Here is an 18,611-nt window from a genome sequence, read left to right on the forward strand (position 1 = left end):
ATAATGCTTCACAAAGGAATGCAACGAAAACCAAACCGCAGCCCGACAAATATCTAACAGAGAAATCATACTATTCTCCGCCCACGAGGCTGCCATTCCCCTAGTGGAATGAGCAGACCAGCCCCTAGGCACCACAGGACCCTTCACCAAGTAAGCAGATGCAACCGCCTCCTTCAACCACCGTGCTATGGTCACCTTAGGAGCCGCTGCACCCTTCTTTGGGCCACCATGAAGAACGAACAAACGGTCAGAGGCTCTGAAGTCCTGAGTTCCAGAGAGATAACAACTCAAAACTCTCCTGACATCCAGCTTGGCAATACCACGCTGCTCCGAATCTCCAGCCATATCACCCAACACTGGCAGAGAGATGACCTGATTAACATGGAACTCGGAAACCACCTTGGGCAAAAAAGGAAAGCACCGTCCGCAACGAAACCTTTCCCTCAGAAAGGACAAAAATGGTTCCCTAAAAGACAAAGCCTGAAGCTCTGAAACACTCCGTGCTGAAGTAATCGCCACCAACAAGACCGCCTTTAAAGATAAATCCTTACAAGATGCCGATACCAGAGGCACAAACGGAGGCCTGATCAAAGCATCCAAAACTAGCTTCAAATCCCACGGAGGCACCATCCGTCACTGAGGCGGACGCAGCAACTTAACACCCTTCAAAAAACGCACTACCTCAGGCACAGACGCGAAGGACTTTCACTGAAGCTTCCCACGAAAACATGACAAAGCTGCCACCTGAACCTTCAGTGTAGACAAGGCCAGACCTCTATCAACACCATCATGCAAAAATTCCAAAACTTCCGCCACCGAAGAGTGAAACGGCCGAACTCGATGGTCTTCACACCAGTGCTCAAAGATTCTCCAAACCCGGACATACGCCAAGGAAGTGGATCGTCTACGGCAACTCAACATCGTAGCAAAGCCACTGGACGAAAGCCCCTTCTTCTTCAACTTGTGCCGCTCAAGAGCCAAGCCATAAGCGAAAACCGAGCCGGATCCGGCATGATTATCGGGCCTTGACACAGAACTGATCCCAACAAAGGCAGGGCCGCCGCCCCTGCCAACCGCACCAGGTCTCCATACCATGGTCGACGCTGCCAATCCGAAGCTACCAGAATCACCCGACCGGAGTGATGTTCGATGCGCTATATTACTCGACCGACTAACAGCCACAGAGGAAACACATACAGTCACTCCCGAAGCCAAGGCAACAGAAGAGTGTCGATTTCCTCCGCTCAAGGGTCTCTTCAGCGACTGAAAAAAAAAAATCTCTGAACTTGCGCATAGCGAGCCGTTGCCCTAAGATCACCGAAAGTCCCCAGACCGACACAACTCACTGGAACACTGACCGAAGAAAAGACCACTCTCTGGGATCTAGAGTGTGCCTGCTGAGATAATCTGCATCTATGTGACCTACCCCGGCCACATGCGCTGCCAAGAGAGCCTGAAGATGAGTTCAACTGCGCCGCCAAGGCTCTTTGTTCCCCCCTTGACGGTTGACATATGCTACTGCCATGGCATTGTCACAGAGCACTCGGACTGCCTTGTGGCGAACCACCGACGTCAAGGCCTGGAGCGCCACCCGAATGGCCCGAGTTTCCAGCCGGTTGATGGACCACTCTGCTTCTGCCCGAGACCACCGGCCTTGAGCTACCTGAGACAATGTGCCCCCCAACCTTGCAGACTGGCATCCGTGACCATTACCAGCCCCTGTGGGGACTCCAACGGCATTCCTTTCCCAAATTGCGCGGACTGAGCCACCAGCGGAGACTGAGACGAGGGGCCACCGACAGCGGACAACACATTTCCAAGTCCTGCGACAGAGGGGACCAACGACTGAGCAGAGCTGACTGTACCTGACGCATGTGCGCCCTGGCCCACGGAACTACCTCTATGGTCGCCGCCATCAGGCCCAGGACCTGACGATAAGTACGGGCCGTCGGCGCCTTCTCTGCAAGGAACCGACGAATCGGACCCTGTAACTTGGAACCAAAAGGCTGCACAAAGGAAAGTGAAGATAAGCTTCCGTCAAATCCAGGGAAGTGAGAAACTCTCCTTTCCTGACCGCACCAGTGACCGACCGCAACGTCTCCATCCGGAAAGAGGGCACCTTGAGTGCCGCATTGACCCTTTTGAGATCTAAAATGGGACGAAAAGTGTCCTCTTTCTTGTGGACCACAAAATAGATCAAATAGCACCCTGAGCGTTGCTGATCTGAAGGAACAGGAACCACGGCTCCCAACGCGAGCAGCCACCGCAGAGTGTCCCTCACTGCTGCCCTCTTGCTCCAAGACTGACAGAGGGATTCCAGAAACACTTCGGGAGAACAGCTTTCGAATTCCAGCGCACATCCGCCTCGAAACACCTTGAGAACCCACTGATCTGACCTGATTTGGGCCCAACTCTGGTAAAACAGACTCAGCCGAGCCCCAACATGCACCAGAGCCTGAGCCCGCACACCTTCATTGGGAATTGTGGCCTGAATACTAACCTCCCGCGGAAAAGCCACGCCCTCCGCGATGACTCTCACGAAAGAACTGTGTGCGCTGGAAAAACCGACCCCTAGAGGTCCTACTACTATTAAACATTTCTATAGCACTACTAGACTTATGCAGCGCTGTACAAATTAACATGAAAAGACAGTCCCTGCTCAACAGAGCTTACAATCTAAATTGGACAAACAGACAGCTAGGGGTAGGTCCCACTCGATCTGCCCGGCCTATACCGCTGAGCCTCCCTAAACCGTCCCCGAGAGGAACTAGTTCTGGCCCCTGCCTTGAACCGAAAATCTGGAAGCCATAGAACCTTGGTATCACTAAGACCTCACACTAACTTGTCCAAATCTTCTCCAAAGAGCATAGCTCCCTTAAGTGGCAGAGACCCACAACCATAGCCATATTTTTTGTCTGAAGTAGGCAACAAATCATAAAAGCCTCAGACAAAAAGGATGAACCCATGTCCAAGTCGGCTAACTCCTGACCCCCAGAAGAACCAACATCTACCGAATCATCCAGGAGCTTCTCGGCCCAACGAAAACATGCCCGAGCTAACAGATCCCCACAAACCGAGGCCTGCAGGGCTAGAGCCGACAAAACAAAACTACGCTTGAGAAAAGATCCCAACTTCCTATCCTGAGGATCACGGAGGGCCGTTCCTCCATCAACCGGGATAGCCGTAGCTATAATTACTGCCGTCACTACTGCATCTACCGTGGGAGCCTTAAAGGAATCCCTATCGTCCTGAGGGAGGGGATAAAGCCTCGCCATTGCCTTTGCCACCTTACACGGCAAATCCCATTCCTGACAAATCATCTCCCGGAGATCCTTGTTCATAGGGAAGGATCACGCCTGACGCTGAATGCCCTTCACCAACGGATCCTGGACAGTTTCCCCCAAAGCCACCTCAGGACCAAACTGAAGGGTGGACGACACCTGATCTATGAGTTCTGACAGCTCATCTCTATGGAAAATCCGCACTACTGAAGGATCCTCTCCAGGAATCCAACAATCCTGCTCCTGAGAGCCGTCAATTCCATCTGACTCCCCCAGATCACTAAGCGCAGCTTCTGCAGCTACAGGAGAAAAACATTGCCTGTCCTCTGACCACTCTAACCGTGGTCTCTCAGCCAAGACGGAAATAGCCCCCTCTTCCAATTGGGGGGGGGGAGGGGGGGTCCCGATCTCCAGGCCTGATATCGCGTCCAGACAAAATCTGGAGGAAAGCCCACCATTTCTGGACCGTCATTAGGCCCTCTTGTGCCAAAAACGGAGGCCGCAGGCCCAAAACCAGCCGGCTCCACGGGCCGCGTCAGACTCAAGATGGCGGCTGTTCCCGCCGAAACTGTTCCCGCTGACAGCGGCCCTGCCTACGCTCCCGCTGACCCGGAGACTCCCGACACCATCGATCCCTCCGCGGTCAAGTCGGGGGGTGCCGCAGCCACCTTTATAGGTGCACCGCAAAGCTACACTGAGCGCCCGGCGCCTCTACCCCTCGTCACGAGCACGCGCGACATCGGAGGAGCTGGGCCGCCATAAACCACGAGGGAAGGGAAAAGCTGTTCCGCAAACGCGCCAAACCAAAAACTCACTCACACTGCAAAAGCAGTGGAGAAAGCGCTGCTCTCTCGTTCCAGCAAGGAATCAAAACCCCCGTTCGGTCCGCTGAAAATAAAGAAATAAATGCCCTTAAAGGCACAGTACTCCAACTCTGGCAGCTGGAAATTGTAAGGCACTCAAGGCTACAATACTGAGAAAGCAGCCGAGGCACAAAGCTGCCAAGCAAAACGAAATAGAATAACTGACCTTAAAGGCACAGTACTCTAATTCTGGCATCTGGAAATTGTAAGGCACTCAAGGCTACAATACTGAGAAAGCAGCCGAGGCACAAAGCTGGCAAGCAAAATGACATAGAATAACTGACCTTAAAGGCATCGTACTCTAACTCTGGCATCTGGAAATTGTAAGGCACTCAAGGCTACAATACTGAGAAAGCAGCCGAGGCACAAAGCTGCCAAGCAAACAGAAATAGAGAGCAGCACAGGGGGAGGGACCCAAACATAGGTGTAACACCCCAGGGGGAAAAACTGGGCCCCACCAGACCCAGGGCCCCAAAGCACCTTTTTTTTTTTTTTTTTTTTTTTTACACACACACGTACAGGGTACTGCAACAGAATAAAGTTTGGAAGGAAAAAATCCTACGACCCAATGACAAACTACCTCACCAGATTATTGGAGACTGCACAGGCTGTCAACTGCTACCTCTGCTGAGACTGAGAAAATACTGGCTAGTGGAGGTTCTGCACAGGTTATATATACAGGCTTCAAAAGCTTAGTGTTTTCTCAGTCTCCCTCTGCTGGTAGGAGGACATAACCCACGCGTCTTGACCGGTCTGGAGGGTCGCTGAGGAAATTAAAATTAAATTAACACACATTAAGTTTGGTAGAACATCTTAAAAACTTTCAAAGGCAACTCTATAACTAGACACCTGAGGTTAGAAACCCCTTTCCACAAGCATGTGTACCAAAACTGAGTACTTAAGCATGTCAGCACCTTAAGCGCTATTCTAGAAGGGCACCCATAAGTGCTATAGTGTGAATATGCAAGGGGGCGTACAGGTGGGCGGGACATTGGCGTCTCCCAGTTTTGGGCATAACTTATAGAACAGGCTTGTCCAAACCTATGGCCTGGGGGCCAGAACCCGGCCCACCAAGTGCTTTTTTTTTGGCCCTTGGAAGCTTAACAATTCTTGTGGTGCTTCAGCAGGATTCTGCTTGCCCATCATGACTTGACTCTCTGTAAGCATGAGTCGTGCAGTTCTGGAAGTTCACGTTGATCTTGCGGTTTCAAGTCTCACAAGAATTGAAACCATGAGACCAGCCTGAATTTCCAGCATCACGTAGGCAAAGCTTGCATAGAGCCAAGTTCTGGTGGGGAAGCAGGAATTCCCACTGTTTATTCTGCAGCTGAAACCAGGTGAGGGAAAAGAAACTGGGTGAAGGATGGGGAGGTTACATGAGAGAGACGGGGTGAAAGCTGAGAAGGGGACGATGCACTGTCATATACTGGAGGAGTGGCCTAGTGGTTAGGGTGGTGGACTTTGGTCCTGAGGAACTGAGTTCGATTCCCACTTCAGGCACAGGCAGCTCCTTGTGACTTTGGGCAAGTCACTTAACCCTCCATTGCCCCATGTAAGCTGCATTGAGCCTGCCATGAGTGGGAAAGCGCGGGGTACAAATGTAACAAAAATGAAACAGATACTATTGGAGATTCTACATGGAATGTTGCTATTCCACTAGCAACATTCCATGTAGAAGGCTGCGCAGGCTTCTGTTTCTGTGAGTCTAACGTCCGTCAGACTCACAGAAGCAGAAGCCTGCGCGGCCACATTGGTGATCTGCAAGGGCCGACTTCTACATGGAATGTTGGAATAGCAACATTCCATGTAGAATCTCAAATAGTAGCAACAGTGGAGGGAGGAGTGGCCTAGTGGTTAGGGTGGTGGACTTTGGTCCTGAGGAACTGAGTTTGATTCCCACTTCAGGCACAGGCAGCTCCTTGTGACTCTGGGCAAGTCACTTAACCCTTCATTGCCCCATGTAAGCCGCATTGAGCCTGCCATGAGTGGGAAAGCGCAGGGTACAAATGTAACAAAAATAAAATAGATACTATTGGAGATTCTACATGGAATGTTGCTACTATTGGAGATTCTACATGGAATGTTGCTATTCCACTAGCAACATTCCATGTAGAAGGCTGCGCAGGCTTCTGTTTCTGTGAGTCTGACGTCCACTTCAGGCACAGGCTATGCGGGAACAGGAACTTGAAGAGAAGGCTTCGGGGCAGAGCCAAAGGCAGCGTCTGCATCGCTACCGCTGCCAGGAACGCTGGAAAAGACTGCTGCCTGCGGCGGAGGGAGGGAGGGAGGAAGAGAGAGGGGTAGACGGACACGCTCCTCTCCGTCCGCTACTCCGCTTGGCTTCCCTGCCCTCTCTGTCTGCGTCCCGCCTTCCTCTGATGTCAGAGGAAGGCGGGACGCAGACAGAGAGAGCAGGAAAGCCAAGCGGATGGAGAGAAGCGCGTGCGTGCATGTGTTTTTTTTTTTAACTAATGGCGCGGTGGCGCCTCATCGTCGTTTGGGGGGGCATTGCCCCCCCTCGCCCCCCCCAGTCTACGCCTATGGCCCTAAGGGGTGAAAGGGGCACCTGGATGTGGGTACAGTGGGTTTCGGGTGGGTTTTGGAGGGCTCCCATTTACCACCACAAGTGTAACAAGTAGAGGGGGGATGGGCCTGGGTCCACCTGTCTGAAGTGCAATGCACCCACTAAAAACTGCTCCAGGGACTTGCATACTGCTGTCAGGGAGCTGGGTATGACATTTGAGGCTGGCAAAAAAGGTTTTTTTTTGGGTGGGAGGGGGTTGTTGACCACTGGGGGAGTAAGGGGAGGTCATCCCCATTTCCCTCTGGTGGTCATTTGGTCAGTTGGGGCCCCTTTTTGAAGCTTGGTCGTGAAAAAAAAGGGACCAAGTAAAGCCGGCGAAATGTTCATCAAGCCTGGCTTTTTTTTCATTATCAAGCTAAGCTGGACATCTCGTGAGCATGCCCCCGTCCCGCCTTCACTACTCTACTGACACACCCCCTTGATGTTTCGCCAGATCCGCAACGGAAAGCAGTTGAACCCGGCCAAAATCGGCTTTCGATTATACCAATTTTGCCGGGTTCAGAAGATCGCCGGCCATCTCCCGATTTGTGTTGGAAGATGGCCGGCGATCACTTTCGAAAATGAGCTGGTTAACTAGCTAGGAGCGGTTTTTGGCTAGTTAGATTGCGTTGAATATCGACCCCAATAAAAATGATCTCAGGACTAACTTTACTAAAGTGCACTATCACGTGAAAGCACTCTAAGGGACCCTTTTACTAAAGGTGTTAAGCTCTTAGGGGGTCTTTTACTAAAGATTAGCTTGAGTTATCTGCAGCAGGGCCCATTTTATTCCTAGTGGCCCTGCTGGAGATAATTCGAGCTAAGCTTTAGTAAAAGACCCCATCAATGCGCAGTGAGCACGAAAAACCGGGTACCGCACAAACACGTTATGGAATTATGCAAGGGCATATCCAGACACCCAATTTTGGGTGGCCCTGGGCCCAAGATGGATGGACAGAAGAACTCCACCCTGTCCCACAAGTGATTTGGTCTCTCCCTCTGTCGCCTGCATGCCATATAGTCTCTCAAACATCCCCCCTCCCCCCACACCTTTTAAATAGCAGATTTTCACCAGCAGCGAGCAGCAACTAATACACACTGCTCATGCTGGCCCCACAGCCTTCCCTCTGATGCAACTCCTGTTTCCGTATAGGCGGGAATACATCAGAGGGAAGGCTGTGGGGCCGGTGCGAACAGTTCGTATCAGTCGCTGCTCGCTGCAGGCGAAAATCTGCTATTTACAAGGTATGCAGGAGAGACAGTTGTTGGGAGCTTTCAGCTTGTAGGGCTTGAGGATCCCTGCCAGCCACATCATAGGTGTGCTGCTACTGGGTGGGCCTGAGCCCAAAGTGGGTGGGCCTGGGCCCACCCGGACCCACCCTTGACTATGCCACTGGAATTTTGCAATATTCTGCCTGTTTACATGCTCTGAACCAGGGGTGAGCAACCACAGTCCTCAAAGGCTACAACCCAGTCAAGTTTTCAAGATTTCCATAATGAATATGTATGAGTAACATAGTAATATAGTAGATGAATGCAGAAAAAGACCTGCATGGTCCATCCAGTCTGCCCAAGACAAACTCATATGTGTATACCTTACCTTGAATTTGTACCTGTCCTTTTCAGGGCACAGACCATATAAGTCTGCCCAGCAGTATTTCCCGCCTCCCAACCACCAGTCCCGCCTCCCATCACCGGCTCTGGTACAGACTGTATAAGTCTGCCCTCCCCTATCCTCGCCTCCCAACCACCAACCCCTCTTCCCCCCACCTGCTCCGCCACCCAATTTCAGCTAAGCTTCTGAGGATCCATTCCTTCTGCACAGGATTCCTCTATGCATATCCCATGTACATTATGTACATAAGTAATGCCATACTGGGAAAAGGCCAAGGGTCCATCGAGCCCAGCATCCTGTCCCCGACAGCGGTCAATCCAGGCCAAGGGCACCTGGTGAGCTTCCCAAACGTACAAACATTCTATACATTTGATTCCTGGAATTGTGGATTTTTCCCAAGTCCATTTAGTAGTGGTTTATGGACTTGTCCTTTAGGAAACCGTCTAACCCCTTTTAAAACTCTGTCAAGCTAACCGCCTTCACCACGTTCTCCAGCAATGAATTCCAGAGTTTAATTACGTGTTGGGTGAAAAAAAATTTTCTCCGATTTGTTTTAAATTGACCCCTCCAGCATCAGGGGCTGGAGGTCCGGCGGACCTCCGGTTCCCCCAAAGATCCCCCTCCCAGGTTCAGGGAGGGCTGGAGATCCGGTGGGTCTCCAGCCCCCCCAACTCCCTTCAACATTTCCAAAACAGTCCCTGGTGGCCCAGTGGGCGACCAACCCCCCCCCCCCCCCCGAGCAACAGGGGGGCAGGAGGTCCGCTGGACCTCCGGTCCCCTCAACAATCCCCCCCAGGTTCAGGGAGGGCTGGAAATCTGGTGAGTCTCCAGCTCCCCTAACCCCCCCAGCAAAGGGTCCCTGGTGGTCCAGAGATCAATCCGCCTGTCTGTTAATGGGTTAATTTTGTGCATACCATGACAGGAATGAACCTCACCCCTAAGCCGGGATATGTTGGAAATTATCTCAGTCTCTCAAATTCATTGCTCATGCCTGTCCCAGCCAAAGAGAACCTCCTTCTGTATTTCTATACAGGTCAATGAACATGTTATAGGCAATATCATTTTACCACACAAACTTCATACATTCGTGCCTGATTTTCCCAAGCCTCGCTCCCTCACAAGAACATTGCTATTTCTGTAATAATGTTACATTGCCACTAGATGGTGCTACAATATTGAGCATATAGGTAGAACAGACCTGCTGATGACCAATATGCTGAAAAAGATAGGCAAATATGTTAGCACCTGAGTTAATTTCAGTCAAGAATACAAAGGTTTTGATAGCACTGGATATGTACAGAGTGATTCTTTGGAAGTGTGGTAGCACAGTACATAGAAATCCATGCTCTGGAATACTTGACAGGCGAGGGCCTTCACCTGTACAATTACTACTACTACTATTTAGCATTTCTATAGCGCTACAAGGCATACGCAGCGCTGCACAGACATAGAAGAAAGACAGTCCCTGCTCAAAGAGCTTACAATCTACAATTCTTATGATGATAGTAGCTGTAGATGGTGCAGTGTTTATTTTGTTATTAATAGTATTGAGGATGGTACATAAATCACACAAAACCCCTTTATATTCTCATGTGATCAGGGCTGGCATTAGAGGGTGGCAAACACGGCAATTGCCTGGGAAGGGGGGGGGGGGGACACAAGCCTCCTTCAAGCTGAAGGAGCCATAGGCTACAGTTTCTGCCCTGGGCCCCTGCATGTCTAACACCAGCCCTGCATGTAATGTAGTTTTCTTGGAAGTCACGAGCACAGTACGGAAACTGGGATTAATACAATGGTAATGTGGCACAGGAACTTGTACCCTAACTGAGCACTCTCCCCCACTCACTATCAGGCTTATTTTCGAAAGATAAGGACGCCCATCTTTCGACACAAATTGGACGATGGGCGTCCTTCTCCCAGGGTCACCCAAATCGGCATAATCGAAAGCCGATTTTGGGCGTTCCCAACTGCTTTCCATCGCTGGGACGACCAAAGTTCCCGGGACCGTGTCGGAAGCATAGGGCGTGCTTAACACATGGGCGTCCTTGGCTGATAATGGAAAAAAGAAGGGCGTCCCTGATGAACACTTGGCCGACTTTACTTGGTCCATTTTTTCTTGCGACCAAGCTTCAAAAAGGTGCCTGAACTGACCAGATGACCATCAGAAGGAATCGGAGATGACCTCCCCTTACTCCCCCAGTGGTCACTAACCCCCCCCCCCCACCCTAAAAAAAAAAACTTTAAAAATAAATTTTGCCAGCCTCAAATGTCATACCCAGCTCCCTGACAGCAGTATGCAGGTCCCTGTAACAGTTTTAGTGGGTAATGCAGTGCACTTCAGGCAGGCAGACCCAGGCCCATCCCCCCTACCTGTTACACTTGTGGTGGTAAATGTGAGCCCTTCAAAACCCACCACAAACCCACTGTACCCACATCTAGGTGCTCCCCTTCACCCCTTAGGGCTCTGGTAGTGTTGTACAGTTGTGGGGAGTGGGTTTTGGGGGGCTCAGCACAGAAGGTAAGGGAGCAATGCACCTGGGAGCAATTTCTGAAGTCCACTGCAGTGCCCCCTAGGGTGCCTGGTTGGTGTCCTGGCATGTGAGGGGGACCAGTGCACTATGAATGCTGGCTCCTCCCATGACCAAATGGCTTGGATTTGGTCATTTCTGAGATGGGAATTCTCGGTTTACATTATCACCGAAAACCGGGGACGACCATCTCTAAGGTCGACCTAAATGTTGAGATTTGGGCGTCCCTGACCGTATTATCAAAATGAAAGATGGACGCCCACCTTGTTTCGATAATACGGGTTTCCCCGCCCCTTCGTGGGGACGTCCTGTGAGGACGCCCTCAGGAAAACATGGGCGCCCCGTTCGATTATGCCCCTCCACGTGACTTTAAAGCAAGTCAAATGGCCCTACTGTGCTCAGACTTGACTTTGTAAGCTCTTTGAAGCAGGATATTGTAACCATTTGAGCTACTGTGGACAGTACAGCATATTGATGGCGCTCGATGTCACATGGAAAGTAGGAGCTTCTGCATTGTCACAGGAAATGCCAAACACTGGATGACAGAAGCTTAGACAATCAACAAGTTGGAAAGTTCTGCCCAAGCTGTGTTTCACTTATAGAGTATATGGTTGAGGTGTATAATGTATGCGTGTGAGTAGATAAGGGGCATTAAGATTTGGTAGGGGGCTGAATGACTTAGTTAGTGGTATGGGAAGCTACAAGTGAATGGATGGGGCCAGAGCCTGTCTCCATTTTTCCACATGAAATTGGCGCCGCAGATACATAGGGCCTCACAAACCTCACGTATTGTTCATGATCTCATGAAATCATGGAAGGGACGTAGGGACATAATCGAACAGCACCGGCCATCTAGATGGCCAGCGCCGCAAAAAGCGGTCCCGAACCGTATTATTGAAAAAGATGGCCAGCCATCTTTCGTTTCGATAATACAGTTGGGGCCAGCCAAATGTCAAAGACGGCCAGGTTTGAGATGGCCGGCATCGGTTTTCGCCCATAATGGAAACTAATGCCGGTCATCTCAAACCCGGCCAAATTCAAGGCATTTGGTCATGGGAGGAGCCAGCATTTGTAGTGCACTGGTCCCCTGACATGCCAGGACACCAACCGGGCACCCTAGGGGGAACTTCTAAAAATTAAAAAAAAAAAATTTAAAATAGCTCCCAGGTGCATAGCTCCCTTACCTTGGGTGCTGAGCCCCCCAAATCCCCCCCCAAACCCCACTACCCACAACTCTACACCATTATCATAGCCCTTATGGGTGAAGGGAGGCACATACATGTGGGTACAATGGGTTTTGGGGGGGGGGGGGAGTTTGGAGGGCTCCCATTTTCCACCACAAGTGTAACAGGTAGGGGGGGGGGATGGACCTGGGTCCACCCGCCTGAAGTGCACTGCACCCACTAAAAACTGCTCCAGGGACTTGCATACTGCTGTCAGGGTGCTGGGTATGACATTTCAGGCTGGCATAGAGGCTGGCAAAAATGTTGTTGTTTTTTTTTGTTTTGGGTGGGAGGGGGTTGGTGACCACTGGAGGAATAAGGGGAGTTGATCCCAGATTCCCTCCGGTGGTCATCTGGTCAATTGGGGCACTTTTTTTGAGACTTGGTCCTGAAAATAAATGGACCAAGTGAAGCCGGCGAAATGCTCGTCAGAGCCGGCCATCTTTTTTCCATTATTAGGCGAAGCCGGCTGTCTCGAAACCACACCCTGTCCCGCCTTTGCTACCCTGCCGAAACGCCCCCTTGAAGTTTGGCCAGCTCCGCGACGGAACGCAGTTGCTTTCCATTATACCAATTTGGCCGGGTTCAGGAGATGGCCAGCCATCTGCCGATTTGTGTCGGAAGATGGCCGGTGATCTCTTTCGAAAATAAGCTGGAAAGTGGCCTGCAAAGTTTTAATGTAATAAATGCATATTGATGGGGAAGGGAAAATGCTAAAGAGCCATCACAGGTGAGGACATGCGGGGGGGGGGGGGGGCAGGGGGGGGGAGGAGGAACAGGCCTAGTGGTCCTCCTTGTTAACTGCTTTTCAGTTGGAGAATGACCCTGCCTAAGGGCATCACAATAAGAATATCTATCCTACAGGACTTGGCCTGGCCTCAGGGTGATCTGCTAGAGATGGAGAGTGACTAATGCACTGTACTGCAAACCAGCCGGACTTACTCTGGCTTCATTGCTGGTGTCATTTACATCATATCCACAAGCAACAGCGACCGTCGGGAAAACGTCAGACCAGCCTTTGTGGGTGCAATTGCGATAAACAAAACCTAGGCAAGAACAGAGGATTAAAAAAATATATACGCAGATACTTATAATATAAAAAAAAAATAAATAAATAAACAATTCTAAAACAGAATAAGCAAAAAAACGGAAGGTGTACAGTAGACCAATGATATTAGCACCCACAATATTGCTCTGCAGTGGCAGAAGGAAGTTAGTCCATTCCGGCTGATTTGTGAGAAAACTGATTAAACATGTTTGGCTTGAACTTACTACCATTTGCTTCTGAAATATTAAGGATCTGGAAGGGGCCATGCAGGACATATTGTACTTCCTAGATTACAGACAGGGACTTAACTTATTTTTGAGCATATTCAGACTGACTTCCTTCTGCCATTGCAGGGAGACTAGTGTCCACATTACTCTTTAAAATCCCGCCCTGCAGATGTTTCAGGTACATCTCCAGGCAGCTCTGACCTCTACTACCTCTACTGTAAAGCAAGCTCCCAATGGATTTAGTCTTGTTCTTAACGGTCAGACGATTTCTTCCTGCACCTTTGGGCTTCCAGCTCAGTCAGAGATGGAGCCCTAGTGGACTAAAGCAGCATAAGCCTTCAGTGGCAACTATCTGAAGATTTTGTCAATTTGAACCTCCTTCTCTTCCTATCCAGCCCAGCCTTTGCAGGGACAGTACTCATCCACAAGCCACAGACTGTATCTCCAAATATGTACACCTTTAGTCCCAATACTAGGGGATTGCTATAGTGTGGTGCAGTGGCGTAGCCAGACAGCCAGTTTTGGGTGGGCCTGAGCCCAAAGTGGGTGGGCACAAAATTTTCTCTGCTCCGCCCTCCCTCTACCACTATACCCACCATTTCTCCCTCCTCTCTACCCCTATGCCTACCATTTCTCCCCCTCCCCACCTATCCCCTCTGTATGCAGCATGTGTCCCTCCCCTCTACCTCATACACAGCCGACTTCTCCCTTCCTCACCCCTCCACCCCTTTGCTGCATCTCCCTCACCCACCAACCAAGCCTCATCTTTCCATCTTCCCTCCCCCCTGTGCAGCATCTTTCTTTCCATCTTCCCTTCCCCCTGTGCAGCTGCTGTGTCCTCCCGTCTTCCCTCCCCCATGCGACATCTTCCCCCCCCCCCCCCCCCCGTGCAGCTGCAGCATCTCACCCTCCTTGCAGGCCCGCCCAGCAGCACTGCGACTGGAATCGCCGTCAGGAACTTTGCTGCTGGGCAGGCCTGACCCGAAATTGGGTCCCGCCCGTGGCTACGCCCCTGGCTGTGGTGGTTGAGACTTCCTCCCTCCCAGGAGCTATGAAAGCTGTCTCAGCTGACCCAGGATTTCTACTGGAGTATACCTTGTACAATCCCTGAAATTATTCCTTCTAAAGCCTTTTTCAATACTAAATCAGCAGTAGCACCTTCATCTTCAATCATGGCTTCTTCAAGGCTAGCCACTATTTATTTTTTTGGGGGGGGGAGTGGCCCGGCATGGGGCCTTTCAACACAAGCCTGCACTCAAACCCTGCTGCTCTCATCACCTCAGAGAGGACGTTTGTGTCAGAGGAAGTGGAAGACAGCAGTGTCCCCCACCGTGCTTTTATTGTGGCTTAGTCTCAGCCAGCAAAGGGTGGGTTGTGGCAGTGGAAGACTTTGCAGGGGGAAGAGAAGGAAAGGGGATGAGGATATACTGAATGCAGCAGCAAAAAAAGAAAATAGAGATGAGATGCTGGACACCTTGGGAGTTAGGGAAGGGAAGAGGAGATGCAGGACACCTTGTTGGGGGTAGGGAAAAGAAGAGGCTGAACAACTTGGGTGGGGGGTAGGGAAGAGGAGATGCTGGATGTTGGGGCTAGTGTAGGGAAAAGAGGTGCTGGACAACTTAGGGGGTAGAGAAAGAAAGCGGATATACAGGATAATCAGGGTGGTGGTAGGAAATAGGAGATAAGATGCTGATCACTTTGGGGGATATGGAAGGGAAGAAGAGAGGCTGAATACATTGGGGATAGGGAAGGGGAGATGCTGGAACTGAGAAGAAGGAAAAGGAAGCAGATATGTTAGACTCCTGGGTGGGGGGAATAGGAAAGGGAAGAGGAGAGGCTGGACACCTGGTGGGGGGTAGGTAATCAAAGCAGATATGTTGGACACTTTGGGGGAAGTAGGGAAGGAGAGATGCTGGATACCTTGAGGGGCAGGAAAGGGAAGATTCAATGCATGATGGGCACAGGAAGTAGGAAAGGAAGGCGAGATGCTGGACAAGTGGCGAGTAGAGAAAGGGGCAGATGGATGGGTGGGACAGGGAAGAGAAAGAGACATACTGGACACAGAGGGCATTTGGAAGGGAGATGGAGATGGCGGACTAGGGGTAGGGAAGAGAAGGGTACCTGTTAGATGGGGGGAGGGGGGGAGTAGGGAAGGGGATATGGTGGACCCAGGGGGTAAGCAAGGGAAGAGGAGCTGCTTGGACAAGGGGGAGAGGGAAAGAAAAAGAAAGGGGAGAGGGAAAGAAAAAGAAAGGGGAGATCCTGGACCAGAAGGATTAAAGGAAAGATGGGGAGATGCTAGACTACAGGGGAAGTAGGGCCTTGGATTTTCAGAAGACATTTGACGACATACCTCATGAACAACTCCTGGGATAGGAGACAGTATCCTATTGTGGTTTACAAACTGGTTAAAACATAGAAAACAGGGAGTAAGTTTAAATAGTCAATATTCTCACTGGAGAAGGGTAGATAGTGGGGTTCCCAGGGGTATGTGCTGGGACCACTGCTTTTTTACATATTTATAAATGATTTAGAAATGGGAATAGCAAGTAAGGTGGTTAAGGGCCTCTTTTACTAAACTGCGATAGCGATTCCCAGCGCAGCAAATGAGAAGAAACCCAATCAATTCCTATAGGCTTCCTCATTTGCTGTGCGGGAATTGTTAGCATACCTCAGTAAAAGAAGCCCTAAATTTGCTGATGACACAAGGTTATTTAGTAGCAAATCAGGCTATATGATATTGGAACTCTGTATTTCATCCCTTTCAATTCAGTCTCTGTGAAGGACATAGTACAGAGACCAGTGCCATAGCGAGGGTGGCTGACACCCGGGGCAGGTCGCTGCTGCGCACCCCCCCTCCTCGCGCACCCCCCCCCCCCCAGAGCGCATTCTTACTAGCATAGGAAAGCGGGGAGCGGGCGGGAGGGCTGATCCGCCCCGACTGCACGTCGCTGGGAACTGCGTCCGCTCCGCTGGTTCCCTGCTCTCTGTGCCCCGGGAACAGGTTGGACACTTTGGGGGAAGTAGGGAAGGAGAGATGCTGGATACCTTGAGGGGCAGGAAAGGGAAGATTCAATGCATGATGGGCACAGGAAGTAGGAAAGGAAGGCGAGATGCTGGACAAGTGGCGAGTAGAGAAAGGGGCAGATTGATGGGTGGGACAGGGAAGAGAAAGAGACATACTGGACACAGAGGGCATTTGGAAGGGAGATGGAGATGGCGGACTAGGGGTAGGGAAGAGAAGGGTACCTGTTAGATGGGGGCAGAGGGAGCAGGGAACCAGTGGAGCCAACACCCCTCCAGCGGCGTGCACCCGGGGCGGACCACCCCGCCGCCCCCCTTCCTACGCCACTAACAGAGACTCTTCTAGTGAGTTATAATCATAGTGAAAGGGAAATGGGATTTGATATACCACCTTTCTGTGGTTTTTGCAACCACATTCAAAGCAGTTTACATAATAGATACAAGTACTTCCAGAGTCACAAGGAGCTACAATGGGAATTAAACCCAGTTCCCCCAGGATCAAAGTCCATTGCACTAACCACTAGGCTACTCTATCCAGATTGATCTCACAGCTGCATTTCATGTAATTGACCATCCATTGTTGCTGACAGACTTGAAAAAACCAGCATCTCAGGTGTGGTTTTGAACTGGTTTCAGAGACATAAAAACAGCAAAGGTAGTCCCGAAAGAAGGAACAACCAATGGTATAAGTGTAATTTTTTATCGGAGAAGGACCTGACTTGGCCAATTTTGACAACGGCCTTCATCAGGGGTCATCAGGGTTTTTTTTTGTAAACAATAGCTAGTAACACAATATTTGCATCTGATTGTGTCTCACCATGGTTTCATTATACTTGCTATGGAAGACCCTGATGAAGGCTGTTGTCAAAACTTGGCTAAGTTGGATCCTTCTCCAATAAAATATCACATTGACACCGTTGGTTGTTCCTCCTTCCTGGACCACCTTTGCTGTTTTTGAACTGGAAATGTGCATCTGTGATATTTTGCATGTAAGTTTCAATTTTTCTAGTATTGCTGCATGCTGAGTTTCACTTCTTGAGGTAACTTTCCAGTTCAGTATTTTGCCTTCATATTTTTTTTATTTCTAGTTCCTTGTGTCATATCTGTTGCGTCAATGTGTTTTTCATGTGTGATCAAGGTGCAGTATTCTGCTAGTGTGTAGTATTTGCAGCCCTTTTTGTTGTCACTAGGTAGTTGTCCACAGGTTGCCTTCGGGAACTCCAGGGTCCCCTGGAGGTGGTCCCTCTCCTGGGGAATACCGCTACACTCTATCCCACAGGTACATTAATCCCACTCAAAGAACAGAAAATGCAGGCTCCTATGCAACATTGGCTACAGTTTTCCCTTATCATGGCCCTCCCCCTGGCCGGCCTGGGAATCTTCCAGTCCAGGGATTGGAGGCCAGAATGCTACAGGCCCTGCAGAGTTCCCCCTTCCATTCTAGCAAAGGGCAGGCGATAGTGTTAAGGGTCCCACAAATGCCTGTCCTTTAAGCACAGGGACATGCCACAGTTCAAAAGTCCAAAAGTTTTCTCACCTTAAGCCCAGGTCAAGGTTAAAGGTCAAGGTTCCAGAATGCCTTTCCCTTAAGCCCAGGGAAAAGCCACCGTTCAAAGCCAAAATGCCTTCCCTCCCCAAACACAGGTCCAGGCAATAGCTCCATGTCCTAAGAGGCTTTACCCCAAAGGTTCAAACAAATGCCCTCTTCCTTGGAGCCCAGGGCAAGGCTACAGTTCCCAAATTCTCTCACTTAGCTGCTCACCTCCAGCTGCCTCTGGAAAACCCTTTCAGCTGCGGCTGGAACAGCTGCTTGATTTGTCTCCCCCATCTCACCAGCTTAGAAGCCAGGTTGGCTAGGAGTCTTTTTAATTTCCTTCCCTGCAGCTGGAACAGATCAGTCACCTCCATAGGCTCCAGATCATCAGCCTCAGAGGTTTGAAGCGCCCCTCCTCCCCCCCTCGCTTCCCAGTCCATTAGTTCTTCTCCCTTTATATTCCCCACCTGTTCCTCCCTACCCTGCTATTTGCCATTCCCCAATCCCTCCCCCTCCCTCAACATCCTGGGATCTGTAGTTCCCCCTCTGTTCCCTTTCCTTTTCCCTGTCAGATTGCACAGGATCCTGGGACTTGTAATTCCTTATCTGTTCTCTTTCCTTTTCCTTGGCGGATTGCACAGGATCCTGGGACTTGTAGTCCTCCCTCCTTTCCATGTTTCTCAGATATCTATATCTCCCTGAGGG

The 18,611-nt window shown here is 50.5% G+C and overlaps 1 protein-coding gene across 1 annotated transcript in view; it reads right to left on the bottom strand.

Moving 5' to 3' along the window:
• SCTR (secretin receptor) overlaps positions 1-18,611 on the bottom strand; it is a 68,593-nt gene that overhangs the window by 34,340 nt on the left and 15,642 nt on the right. The window contains exon 4 of the mRNA XM_030210873.1: positions 13,016-13,119. Within this exon, the coding sequence (XP_030066733.1) occupies positions 13,016-13,119 (104 nt within the window). The remainder of the gene's footprint in view (positions 1-13,015; positions 13,120-18,611) is intronic.

Source organism: Microcaecilia unicolor, chromosome 7, assembly GCF_901765095.1.
Source record: "Microcaecilia unicolor chromosome 7, aMicUni1.1, whole genome shotgun sequence".
Classification (NCBI taxonomy): Eukaryota; Metazoa; Chordata; class Amphibia; order Gymnophiona; family Siphonopidae; genus Microcaecilia; species Microcaecilia unicolor.